Source organism: Beta vulgaris, chromosome 2 (assembly GCF_026745355.1).
Source record: "Beta vulgaris subsp. vulgaris cultivar EL10 chromosome 2, EL10.2, whole genome shotgun sequence".
In the NCBI taxonomy this organism is placed as follows: domain Eukaryota; kingdom Viridiplantae; phylum Streptophyta; class Magnoliopsida; order Caryophyllales; family Amaranthaceae; genus Beta; species Beta vulgaris.
In genome coordinates this window covers 25,612,268-25,626,688 of record NC_079203.1, presented here as the reverse complement: position 1 = coordinate 25,626,688, position 14,421 = coordinate 25,612,268, and the positions used below count along the sequence as shown (strand labels likewise).

General features: G+C 35.0%; 1 protein-coding gene across 1 annotated transcript in view; it reads right to left on the bottom strand.

Annotated features, from left to right (window-relative positions):
• LOC104906346 (nicastrin) overlaps window positions 1-14,421 on the bottom strand; it is a 37,893-nt gene that overhangs the window by 22,515 nt on the left and 957 nt on the right. The window contains exons 2-9 of the mRNA XM_010695086.3: window positions 11,733-11,846; window positions 11,410-11,524; window positions 6,329-6,408; window positions 6,157-6,233; window positions 4,861-4,938; window positions 2,624-2,695; window positions 2,391-2,464; window positions 64-196 (exon numbers count right to left, since the gene is read on the bottom strand). Coding sequence (XP_010693388.1) covers window positions 64-196; window positions 2,391-2,464; window positions 2,624-2,695; window positions 4,861-4,938; window positions 6,157-6,233; window positions 6,329-6,408; window positions 11,410-11,524; window positions 11,733-11,846 — 743 coding nt within the window. The remainder of the gene's footprint in view (window positions 1-63; window positions 197-2,390; window positions 2,465-2,623; window positions 2,696-4,860; window positions 4,939-6,156; window positions 6,234-6,328; window positions 6,409-11,409; window positions 11,525-11,732; window positions 11,847-14,421) is intronic.

Here is a 14,421-nt window from a genome sequence, read left to right as displayed (position 1 = left end):
AAGGATTTCTTACTTCAGATTTTTCCACAAAATAATAAAAAAGATCATTCAGCTTGAGCTTACAGATAATGGTGAATCTGCACCGAGGCTTTTGTCACGGAAAAAAGAAGCAGAATCCATAGACGCAATTGCCAGTATAATAGGCTTGGTTATATCCGCGGATGACTCACTATTGGGAGGAAGAGACGACCAAACACTGCCCTTCAGATTAACAAACATAAGTGTAGAATTAAGCTCAGAAGAAAAGAGCAACAAAATTTTCGTAATCTTAGCCATTTAAATATTAACAAAGAATAAGAAAAGAAACAACAAGAAGCTAGCAGCAGATTGCTTTGGCATAAGCAATTTACAAAGAACAATTTTTTTTCATAAACTTTTTGCACTCATGGAAACCAAATATTCAATAGACAAAAGATTAATGAGTTCACACCATAATAGAACTTAGGAGCTTTTTCGTTTTGAGAAATCAGAAGATCAAACGAGCATAATCACCCTATATCCCTTTTTTTGATACGGTCATACCATAATTTTTTTCTCGCTCCCCACTTTGGAGATTCTGAAAACCTTCATGAACAGGTAAAGGAATGGAAATTAGAGAAAGATTTACAATACCCTTTTGTTTGCGTTTAGTTTCAGAAGCACCTCAATCTCTATTAGTTATCATCAACAACCAAGCAACTACCAGGTTCCTTTCCACCGAAACTCAACCACTACAACTGCTCCATCACAATGCAGCAAGCTACTTTACAGCCCTTGCCACTCCTTTTCTGACAATAACGACAAAGAACCACCACAACAAGATTGTAGTGATGTATCACATTTGCATAGAGTTCTAAGGTGCATTTACGTTGCATATCTACATCCGTTTAGGCTGTGTTGGCATGATTTGTTTAAATTGAGCTCTACTACTCTTTGTTTGCATGTTTTGGCGTTTCTAGATCTTTTCATATGATTTTGATGCAATACAATCCAAACATAGCATGATTTATTTGATCATACGATGAGCTTTTGTACACGGAGATGTTCACATACACTTTTTGGAGCGTATTCTTCATAGTCGCTCGTGCACGCTCCTCATGTGCAGACCTAGTTATACGGTTATTGATTGCTCCCGCCATGTTCAAAAATCAATGAGACACCATAGTTCATTGTTGCTTGAGCATCGCATGCTCGAGCAATCATCGAGACAACCTCATATCAACCCAATCTTGCTCGAGCAAGGGTTGCACATCCACTCAAAAGCCTAATATGGTGGTCACCAAGATGTGCAACATACTACAAAGTCAGGTGGTTGCTCCCACTTCACCATCTTTTGACGTAGTTCAGTAGTTGTGCAACAAAATGTTCTAGAGAAAAACTTTCCATAAAACGAAAAATCTATTTGAATCATTTTGGAAAAGAAAAGAAAATGGGGTGGCAATGATACTGACAATGATGGACCTTTTGTAATTTGGTAATTTACCAACAAAATATGCTAAAGTAATATCAACAAATAGCCTTCTATTATTTGGCATAAGTGCCTTCAAAGTTGATGGAGTCAAGAGCAAATACCACAATTCGTATTATGTAGCATATCTTATTGAGCTTGTCAAAAAAATTTAGCCAATTTACATGCTATTATGCAGCATGGAATAAAACTTGGTCATCTTATCATAGAATAACAGAGTTACATTAGATTTTGGAGTTGCCATTTCGAGAAACCCTGTTACAGAATGTTGAATCATCCACACATAACAATGACTCGCCACTTTATAACTTACTTTCCATCCATTCTATCAAAATTGGTAAAAAGGAGGAATAATACATACACCTTGACTAGGGAAATTACATGCACGACTGTAGAAGAGAGAAAATTGCTGCAAGTGCATAAAGTTGTTTATTCTACACGAATTTCGATAACTTATATCAGTAAAGGGATGGACAATTACGAAATTTAATCTACATGAATTCTGACAACTTACATTCTACTTGCATGTAGGCTAGTGTATAAAAAAGGGTTCCTCCTAGGCGCTGAGGCACAAGACGATTGGGGTCAAGACTCAAGCGCTTATTTTGTGCTAGGTAAGGCAATTTGAAAGAGGTGCAAAAAGGGCACCCAAGGCACACGTTTTTTATTTATCAAATATATTCAATCTTCCTTAGTTGTGCCTCATTAACGAGGTGCACCTAGGCACACTAGAATCCTTATCGCCTGAATGCACCTTGAGCTTTTGTATACATTGATGTAGACCACCCCAAAACCCTGTCTCAAGCAAATGGGATATCACAAAATAAAATAAAGACATCAAAGATAATAGAAGTTCAGCTCACATGCAAAACAAGCTCCCACTAAATAATTAATAATTTAAAGAGTAGCTTACATGAATTGATAATTTTAGAAGAACCCTCACCTATATCCACCTAAGGGGAGGCACGTTCCTGCTTTCAAACAAGATTCTGAATCATGAGTGCCAGACTTTGTTGTCTAAACCAAAAAAGAAACATTGTTGTTATTGATAGTTGAACTATCATGTAACCAATACCAAAATGTGATTCTCATACCTTCTGAATGACTGATTTTGTAAGAGTCGTATACTCGTATACACAAAAAGTCAAAACTAATATTGATAGCAAGATATGTTACCTGCATAACAAGCTCAATCTCAGCAACATCCTGACTGTATGACCTAGTAATCTTTTCGTTCTTAGCAGCAACCTGCATATATCAATTTGAAACCTGAAATCATGTCGATCAACACATGGTATTGAGCTAAAGATACGCACAGGCTAACAAAGCAAGGTCACAAGATAGCATAAAATAAGACACCATCAGCTAAACGCTCTGTGATCCCCTAATTTGACTGCAACTTGTCAAAATTAATTGTTATTTGAATAATATTAAACATACAAGAAGCAAAGATTGAGAAAAGTTCAAAAGGATAATGGCCCAGGATACTTCAGGACTTACAAAAAATCTAAGTGGACAGTAAAACTCATTTTCTATGATGATCATACTCTACATTTCAGCTCAAGTATCCCTGATACATCAGCAGGTTCGTTTTCATTAATCAATTTTTTGAACGTAGTTAAGAGAGAAATATATAATATAAACACATACATATACATAAATATGTATATAGTTAAATGACTCTTTACATAGAGTTACTAAGGGCCTCGTATCAGCAAAGGTAACTGATTAGGGCTTCACATGGAGTGATTTAGAAAAGAAAAGATCTGAATATTTTTGTCAAGAAGGAAAACATATAGTGCAGCTTCAATTTGATACTGGGGAGCAATATATCATGGACATTACAGAAAAGATTTCAGCGATTGCTCCTGTGAGAAATAGTAGATAAATAATCCCAACGTGTCACCCTCTCAATATCTCAAATTAATAATGGCTTCTAAATGGTAATTTACCCTGCCTTTGGACTCATGTTCTGTTCGTACAACATCAACAGAGGCAGCCAAGTTATTTTATATATTCTTCATGATATTATGCAGATATCAGATATATCAGGGCGAATTCTTCAAAATTTATATCCGCAATCTAGGCATAGGTGTTAATCCGTTGTTATATTCTTCTCACTACCCCTTATGGGGGAAACAATTACAAAATCAAATGATTTGTACAGTACAAAATAATGGAAAAAGACATTCATTTTCAACAACCTAATCGAGAATAGATGGAAAACAAAGACTTGAATATCTCAAGAGTCAAGAGATAATATTACATTGATAAGCTCCTATACACTTGGAGTCTAACCCCAGCCATCCAGGGCTCTTATACATCATATCTGGAACAGCAAAATGGGAAAAGGCAACCAACAACTTAAGAATCAATGCACCTATTGATCCACAAAGAACTACAACTCAATAATATGGGTTTTCTTATATTTACTTTGCTTTACAGGAAACAGCATAGACCTACTACGGCTCCTAAAGCATCAAGTTTATGTCTTGGGAGTTGTTTAGCTGTTAAGTCATTAGTTTTGGCGCTTGGGCTCCCAATGTTGCATTATTAATGAATTGGATATTTCAAAACTCATATTCCAGTTAGTTATTTAACATCATGTTAATTTTTTATTTTACAATATTTTGGCACGGATAGAGTATGTATCAACCCTCAAATATTTTACATGTGCAATGTAGTATTTAGAATTTCTTTTCCTTATTTGCTAACATTGGAATTTCTTATTGATCAACTCCCAAGTTTATTCCAAATTGTTTAAGTTATAAAATGGTAGGATTATTAATTGATTGTTTTTCCATTTATGCTAAACATTGGAAGTTGTTATGACCAACTCCCTAGTTCGTTACAAATTGTTTAAATGAGTTACATAATGTAAAGGTTAATACTTAAATTCATCGTCTAACATCGAGTGTAATAGGAGAAAACAAGTGGATCAAGACACACGGTCTTGTATTAGATTTTTTTGGTTGTTGGTGAACCAAAAGGAGACTATCCATTGATTTCCATCTTCTAAATATAAAACTCAAACTGGGCTAACTCAAGAAACGATTTCTATCAACTCCAATCTTCCATAAATAGGGCTCGAGAAACTCAAGAAAAAATGTCCATCTTCTTGAGTTGATATAACTCAAGAATAATATCCCTCAAATTCCATTTCCATATCACCTATTAGAAAAGATAATTTTACAAATCACAATATAAAGTTTCACATGAAAGCTCTATTCTTATTATCCATAATTCCACACAAGCTTGACAGCATACATGCACATTTACGGGAAATTTTGTTGTTCAAATATACAAATGTTGATAACAAATGCGTCAAACGACATTTAATGATTTAAGAAATACACATTTATAATACTATAATTCCCGCACAGCAGATGCAAAAGTACAGGAAAGTAAATCACCTCGTTTAAAAATAACGTACTGTTATTGGACAGTAAAAATACAGGGAAATTGTAGCGCTGCCACATGATGCCTGATCCCTGAAAAAAGCAGTATAGCGTAACTTTCTTGGACAAAATAGATGAGTGAGAAATGGGGGCAAAAGAGGCCTCAACTGAACCAGCCAAAGTGTTCATACATTGTCACGATACCCCTTTCTTTACATACATACACACACTCCATAAAGATATCATGCATATAATGAGAAAATAGATCAACTAATAATTTACTTTTTGTTTCTGAGACACTGCTTATAAATTAGATTCTTTAACACAAACCACCTTTTAAAAGTGTCTTGCAAATGAAGATTTGCCTGAATATCACTGGACTTAACTGCTATAGTCCTAGCTATTTGCTCATGATACTGTGTACATTTTGAATTACTCTCCATTTCCTCAAATAATTTTCATATAAGTTCTGTAAGTAACCATATTTTAATTAATAAAATTACCTAACCACCTTTTAAAAATATTTTGTTATCTCAATCACCATATACTTTGGTTCATCAGCTTGTCTGCAACCATAGACATCGATATGAAGTTAAATCGATACAAAAGAAAAATAAAACTGAAACCAAAAAAAATCAAAACAACAAACTTGGCACTTTCTGTGACCCATAGCATGAACGTCATTAGAACTATAGAAATCCACCGGCAAAGTAACATGGACGAATCTTGTTACTCTCTCCGTTTCTTTTTTACGGTTCTAGTTGGAAATTATTTTTTTTAGACACAAAAAAAAAGTCAAAACTAGGAACAATTAAAGGGAATGGAGAGAGTATCTTTATAATTGTTTATTCATTTAATATTACTATTACAACCCAAAAAAAAACAAAGGTAGAAATCCCTTAAATATTAAACTTGTCCTCCCCATCAGTACTTCACAGTTCACCCAACTACTTCTTTCTGTAAGAGAAAGGAAACATTCCCGATTCACACTTAAACAGAGTTCTAGGGTATTTTACAAACATAAATCGTAAATGTTTCCATGGTTCTGAAGAGACAGATAGTTGGGGCATGATTTTTTTTGTTTGGGGGGGTGTTCCAGTTTTTCTGGGGTATTGATAGTGTTTTTAAATGAATATATCAATGAAAAGATAATGAGATTCTTGCCACATCACTTAGTCATTAGAGATCAAAGCTTTAATGACATTCATGCCATTGGCTGCATAAAACTGCTCAAAATAGTTTACTGTCCCATGTACAAGCGTCAAACTACAAATGCAAGAGCAAAACTAGAGACGACAGATTAAAACGTACATTAGGATTCCATTCATAAGTAATATTTTCATAAGGGGAAAATTTTGATTGAGGAAATTTCTCGTCTGGAGAAAATCCTGCAAAAATTAAATTGCGTGTAAGTTTACTATATCAAAATACACAATATATCTTCTCATAAAGTCAGTGCCCACGAGGTCTTGGCAATATGAACCTTTTAACTTATCTTGATTGTTTTCTGCCCCAATCAAAACACCACCAATATACCTTCCAAAATCAGGATCTGTTGCTACTCTAAAAGCAAGAAATCACATTCAGTACCACAAAAAACAGCATATACAGCATTGTCAGATTCTCTCTTTGAGAAAAACCTGATGACATTAACTATATAAGACATAAACCACAAAGTAGCAGGAGTCTTCATAATCTGGAAGTTATTAATATCAAATAGCATAGAGTTCCAACTTCCACGACAAACGAAAAAACACCAACTTGCAGCGAAAGAAGCCACAAGCTGCAGGAGTCACAGAAATCTAGCAAAAAATTGCATCCTGTATATAATCGATTGACTATGCCAACTGCTTCTACTGTATGTATAAGTTCCCATTTCGGTCCCTTTGTTTTATTCCACGAATACAACTCATGGATAAAAAAGATATCAGGAAAATAATTGCCTTCGTTCTTCCAAGATATCAAAAACATTACCAGCATTGAGAGAAAGTTCCTAAGAAGCATCACTTTAATCAGGCAAATCAAACACAAAAGGTTCTGAAAAGATTAAGGATTTCCAGTCAAGGGAGATCGCATTAGAATGTACAGCCATACAAGATCCCAGATTGTTTATGATGGGACATATTGACGCTACCATTCCCAACTATGGCTGGTTGGCTTTAAAAAGTCCTAACTTTTGATTATCACAAAGCGGTCCCAACTTTGGGGTCTTCCCAAGATGGTCCTAACCTGCTAAATCAGTTAATTATGAGTTTATGACACATTGAACCCTTCAATTGGCTTGAGTTAATTTTGAAAAAGGGCTTATGGAATAGTTTGATGTGTCATTATTAACAGAATTAGCTAGTTACTTGAGGTGAAAGACTATTTTGGGAAAAGACCCCCAAAAAATAGGATCACTCTGAGATAACCAAAACCCAAGACTTCTTTGAGCAAAATGACCATAGTTGGAGATAGTATCAAGTTGTCCCAAGAAAAAAGGGACAATTGGTATATTAACGTTCTACAAAAGGGAATCATAGGAGTTCATCAGAAAGCCATAGCCAACTGTATATATGCTGATGGAAATTAGTTCAATATAGTTATAACACAAATTCCAAATAACTTTTTATGGTAGTCATGCTGATAAGAATGCTCCATGAAACATAAACAGGAAACAAATACAGTAATGAGCAGAGAACAAGAATACATATTAGGCAAAAGAAACAATCAAAAAGTGACTCAATGAAAAAGTGGCTATATAGTAGATAACTAAAAGTTATGTAGCGTGTAAACTAAAATCCCATGACATTTTAACAATAAAAGGAGATATATGTACAAAGGCAACATAGTTATGTTAGATCATTCAGGCCTTAGTAAGAAGAGAATGTCAAGATTCTATAGGAGAATTTCTCCTAAAGAATAAAAGAGCACCTGGCAGTCCTGTACAAAAAAAAGATACCACTCAAACCTAAGGACAGGACGAATTCCATATTGTGACAATCACAAGCTCTTCTACGCAAAGAATGCTTCATTCTAATAGCAGAATCAGCTCAAAATATACAAGGATGTTAAAAGAAAGTGATATGAACTCTGATAGGTCAATAAAAGGCAAGAAATGAGGCTTCTTCAATCTACAACCTAGTATTTAACCTTTAGAGATCATCAATTAGAAATTAATTTTGACAAATTTATGAAATTGGTTTAGGAATTTTCAATTTGGTCAAAATTGATGTGAAAGCATGATGGCAATGGATCCTAGATCCAGCCCGCATTCGTGGATCCATATCGTTAGGATTTGGATCCTAAAAAATTAGAACCAACGGATCCAGGTTGGGTCTGAATCTTGTGGTCATAATGCGGATCTAAATATGAGCCGAAGATGCCGACTCGGATCTTTTGGATCCGTTATTTAAGAGGCTAGTTTTAAAACCCTAATATTCCCTCACCCTTCACTCGGTGTTCAATCCCTCATCATACTACCGTCCTACCCTCACCCCCCTTCGCTCACTTTCTTCTTCCCCAAATTTCCCATTTCCACCAAACCCTAACTCGCATTATTTTCTCTCTCCTGTCACACAACTTCTTCTCCCTTCCACCATGGTGATGCCTCCATGGATGACTCCACCAAACTATACTTACTGCTTTCTTAGGTTGTTGCATGGTTTTACTTTACTCTTAAAGTAGAGGTTTTCCATGTAACTAAAAATATGTCTTTTACTATGTTTGTTAGTTAAGTTAGTTAATCAGTTGTTTTTATTTAAGTTCGATTGTAATAAGGTCCGAAAATGTTAGCTTGTTTCGGTTCATAAAAGTCCTAGTTGTCATGAGTCGTAATTTAGGAAAGTTTCCTTTAACATGGGTTGTATGTGGCGTGCAAAGGGAGTGTCCTTGCAGCCGTGTGGTTTTGTGCATTCAAGGAAAGATTTGCACAGCTTTCCTTAAAGCATGTGTTTCCTTAAGTTCTAGCTAGATTTTAGGCTTGAACTAAGGGAACTTTCCTTAAATACTTCTAGTTGGCCGTGTATTTGTGTAAGCTTGGAGAGCAAGGTTTTTTTGTTGCTCCTATAAATAAAAGCACACGCCTAGTCCTTAAAGGCTATTGTGATTTGAGTTTAACCTATTCCTTATGAATTAAAGTTTTCGAAGTGAATCCAAAGTCTTAGCAGTGAACGCAAACCCTTAGTTGATTTTCAACTTGGATTAGTTGAACTTCTTCAAACCCTAGTTGTTGTTAATCCTTGGTTAGAAATTAATAACTCCATATCCATTGTTACTAATCAGTTTAGAGTAGCTCAAAACTTATCAAATTCAAACTACGCCATCATAAACGCTAAAGAACCCACCTTTAATTCGAGAGACTTAAAATAGCCTTCAAAAATCATATCACATAACCATGTCTCTCTCTTTCCTCCATGAACAAGAAGAAAGGGACAATTTCAAACCCTAAAAAACTTCTTCCACAAAACGTCGATGATTCAAATGCAAGCAACCATATAAGGAGGAGAGATGAAGACGACGGCTTTGCTTCCCCTCAATTCAACGACCTCTTGCCAACTAATTCAATCTTCTCCTCTTTTATCGTCTTCTACTCCTTCTGACAGCGATACCATGCTAAAATCAAAGGTGTGGTTGTGGTGGACTGGTAGTGTGCAAGGTGTGGCTTCTGCGATGGGCTGAACTTCTATGATAGATCTTTGAATTTCCGTTTTTTCCTGAATTTTAAGGTCTATAATTTGTTATTTAAGTTTTGATTTCTTACTATTTGCTTTGATTTCTGTAAATCTGTAATCTAAAAAGTTCACTTTTTCTTTTCGATTTTTGCTTAATTATACGTAATTTTTGAGTAAGTGTTGTTGAATTATGATTCGGCTCTCAAAATAGGGCTTGAGATTGTAAGTTATATATTGACTTAGGAGATATAGCCATATAGGTCAAAAACATTATTTTATGGATGGATCCGTTTGGACCCGAATTGTACTATCTAGATTCGGGTCCTACTTTTCCAGACCCGTCGGATCCGGAGCCAGATCTAGTCTTTGAAAAGGGATTTGGGTCCTTAAGGATTCACTCCAGATCCGACCAGTTGCCATCACTATAATCTCTATTACTAGACTCGGCATTTTTTGCCAAATACCCGCGTCAGTACGACAAGACACCGACTCGGGTATGAAATACGTGTCGGATCCTTCAAATTGCAGTTGGACGCGGCTTTGAACCCTAGTTGCTAGATCCCAAAATTTGTTGTTGATTCATGACAAAATGGTGAATTATGTTAGGGCTTTTTGCATCCTCCCCATTGGTATTGTTTTCATCCATTTTCGATGGTTGTTGATGGTAGGAGGGAATGGAGTTGCAACGGACACAGGTTGAAGGAGAAAGAGGAACCGGTCGAAAAGTTGAAGTGAAAAGGAAGAAGATGACCAGAATTGGTGGGCCAACTTGGTGAGAGAAAATGTGGGTTTCTTTCAACTCACATGTTTTTACTTTTTTAATTAAAAAAATAGGTGGGCCAAGGAGCTTTATCATCTTTCTCTTTCTATGAGTTGTCATCTGATATGTTATCATCTAAAGATTTTTTTGCAATTTTAAAATTATTTCTTCTCACATATTATACATACCTAATTATTAAAGACCAAAGTACCCTTTGCTCTTCCCTTATCTTTTTCTCTATATATGTTCAATAATTATCTTTGAAGTTTATAGTACTATACGGTAGCCATCCTTTGTATTGCAAGTCCTTCTTTCTCTTTGCCTACAAAGAACTTCAGATAAAAAACTAACTAGTTTGAGTTTTTGTTATTGCCTTTTGGAGTTTGATTTATTTTTATACATGATTAATTGCTCAAAAGATACATTGGTTGAAAACTTGTGTGAATGTGTAGATACTTCTTTTAATTACTTCATTACAAAATATGTTTTGCTTTAACACAATATGATTTGCTTTAATAGAATAATTTGTTGCAATTTCAATTATTTTAGTGCTACTAAAGTTGTTGGTTGATAAAAAAAATTAATGTCTAGCAGGGTCAATTGATTGCTTATAATGGGTAGTAAGGAACCTGAAACCACAAAATCTCCCTCCGAGAAGGTTGATGACGAAAGCCAAAGGGTACTTACAAACTTATTCACTCAAAAAATAGGCCGACTCCACAACGAGCTGAAAATTTGGTTTTTATCGAAAGCCATCATCGTCTTTTATCAAGAAAGATAAATCGAAACAAATATGAGAAAACTATTATGTCAAATTTGGGTGGTGAGTAGTTTGATAAAATGGAAGACGAAGAGATTTCTAGAGTTTATTCAAATGAAACTACTAGAAATAATTAAATTTAAGTACGCTATTTATTGCTTTTGACACAATTAAATATTACTCCGTGTGTTCATCATAATTCGGTATAATATTATCTAATTAGATGTCTTTTATTTATTTATGAATTTTTTTTTTATTTAAGTTTCTTATATGTTACTTTTGATAATTAGTTAATTACTCATAATTGTGTTTTTGCATTTGCACTAATTTGCACTAATCAACCAAGCACAAAAAGAAAATTTAACAGTACGCTATAGAAGATAAGCATATACCGATTGAAGAAGCTCCGCACTTCATCCACCGAAAGTAGAACAGTAGACAAGTGATTTATCATGCCAGCATCACGATACCTTACAACAGGAGCAACAACTTTTTCCCGTCCAGGATCTGGACATTTGACAGTACACTATTATATAAGAAATGAAAAAAAAAAACCCATGCAATATAAACAACTGAAGTTTTATCCCTTTCCCTATGCTTTTTCCTTCTTACAATCCCTTTCCTTCTCTTTTCTTGTTCACTGGGGCACACAAAGGCATACTAGCACAGCCGATCTCAAAAAGTCAGCAAAAAAATTAGGACAAAGAAAACTTACTAGCACAGCCAATCTCTCCAGAAAGATTCAAAAGTCTCACACATGGATATCCATCAACTACTTTATACATTGACCTCTCAAGATCAGGAACCGAATCTAGTGAATTGATATTCCCTTCATGTTGTTGAGTTGCATTCAAATTTCCAAAAGTTAGTAAAAGAAGTATGACAACTTATTTACAAAAATTTAAAGTGCACCATTAATTAAGTAAGCAATGTAAGAGGGAAAAAGCTATACAGTAACTTTTAGTTATTCATGACAAAATTAAAATATAAATGCAGGAGCATAGGCACTTAAAAACATAAATATAGTTGTTAAAACTGCCAAAAAGTGCAAATAGATACCCATTTCTTTATGCTCTCTACTCCCCTCCATTCTTATTTCTAAGTAAATAGAAAGCCCAAGTCTTATTAATGTTGGTAGGTGTGAGATCTCTTCCTTGGCTATGCGCATAAACAGTGCATTCTTATGCTTCCAGCTTCTTTGCAATGCTAACATATATTTTTGTTTCCGGAAACTATCATATTTCATTATATTCTCTCCAGTTCACTAAAATAGTTACACTTGACAGTTTGAGATGAAAAGTATTTATGATCTTTCCATTTGACAGTTTCACGAATCTAACAAGAAGCCACATGACTAGTTTTCCTTACGTATAAATCACAACAATGTCAAAATGAAGTATGTGAATAGTGCCAGAATATCAAGTGTAACTATAATATAACATGTAGCAATACTTCACGACAAATCCCAGCTTCAAGGTTCCATTATGTAACCAATAATTTAAAATCGACATTCAGAAGCGCTACTCAGTACTCCCTACCACCCTCCATAATATAATTAAGCATTGAACTAGAAGATATAGAAGCATTTGGCATAAATCTGAGTAATAATTTAAAATTTGGTATCACTTAGAGCAACTGTAGTGGTAGGAGTTCAGGAGTAGCTTGCAATTTTTGTAAATTATCTATGAGGTTGCTCATTGTTGGAGTTTAAAATATTGTGTGCTTTCAAGCAGTACTTGCTCTAACAGGTGGCTTGGCTTCAAAAATGCAATACGCAAGCTTGGGTGAAAAAGTGGAGGCGAAGTCCACATCCCAATTTCTATGAGGTGTGCAACTCAATCAAGAAAAAGTTGATTTAGCACATACTTTTGGATGGGAATTCATCATATATTGATTGACATATTGGACCAATGCAAGCTAAAAGGTGTTGTAGCTCACCACAAGGAGAGTATGTAATTTAAAAGCTATGTTGCTTGAAAAACTAACATGGCAACTTAAGTGGAGCTCGGTGTTTTAGTTATCTACATGGCTTGGTGCAGCAATCTTCTCATAACCTCTACACAGCATTTTGGAGTTCGCACAGTAGCTACTTGATATGATTATGCAGCTACTTCAATCAGGTGTCTGATTTCATTTGATTTGATAAGTGTCCAAGTCTTAAGTGTTGTTTCAGATATAAAAAAAAAAGTTTGGGGGTTCATCTCCTAGCGAATAATTAACTATTGGCTCCAGCAAATACATATAGCATGTGTAACCCTTGCGCAGCAAGAAGTAGAATAGCTTTGTCCTGATCGCAATATAGGTAAGAACTAGTTATTAGGCCCGGGCGATGCCCCGGGTAAGGAAAATTTTCATTTATTAATATTATAATTTAAGATGATAACACTAATTATTATTTGGTCTAGTGGTTATGACTTTAGTGTATGTTCTTGAGGTTCTGGGATCAAACCTTACATTATGCAATTTCTAATTTTTTTTATTGTTATGGATTACATGGAGTAAAACTCTTTTAGGGAGAGCGCCACGTGGCACCGTTTCTGGCTTAGGCACGCCTTTTAATATATTAGCATAGATTGGAAAGTGCCTACTAGGATTCTTATTTAGGAATTAGGTAAGCAAATAAGTTGTATAAAGCCCTTGCATACTTTACCTCGGTTCATGTTACATGAATTGGTTCAATTAACCATTGCCACTTGTGCTTGCATTACCCTTTTTTGTTTGTTGATACAAAAGCCTCTTTCATTTAGTACAAGTTCAAGAATCAACTTTATTTTAAGATTCAAGTGAGTGGTTCCACACCATCAAACTACAACTCTTAGGTTTTACTCCCCCTTCAGTTAAAACGTTGCCTGATTGCTAAATATAATATATGGAATACAACAAATCAACAGGATTTTTTCATTACCCACGATACTTATGTTAATGTTTTGTCTAGGTTAGCCTCCTGAATTTGAGCATAATCTTTTGTCACCATACAAAGTAATACACTGCTTTGTAACAAACGAGCAAAGAAATTCAACCTTTTCTTAGCTATCAATTGCTCAGTTACAGCAGGTAAAACTACACAGGCATCCAAACCAAACAAAACCTTATCAACTAATATTGAACCAACTAGCTAGGAAAGGAGAACCAGCTCAACCAACAAAAACATAAAATGTAGAATCATTCTTCTATCTAGGCGAAACGGTTATACACTCAAAGTTCAAACAAAATCTTTTTGCCACAAAATAGACCAATCATCCCCGCCCCACTTTATTATCTCTAACCATATTCTCTAACCAGCCCACCCTTACTTGTTATGCACCATGTAAAAGTTCCCACCAGTCGCACAGTAAAGTCGCATCATAAGCCAAGTGATCGCAAAGCTCGGATAGAATGTACAAAGCGATCTACACCACAAGGCC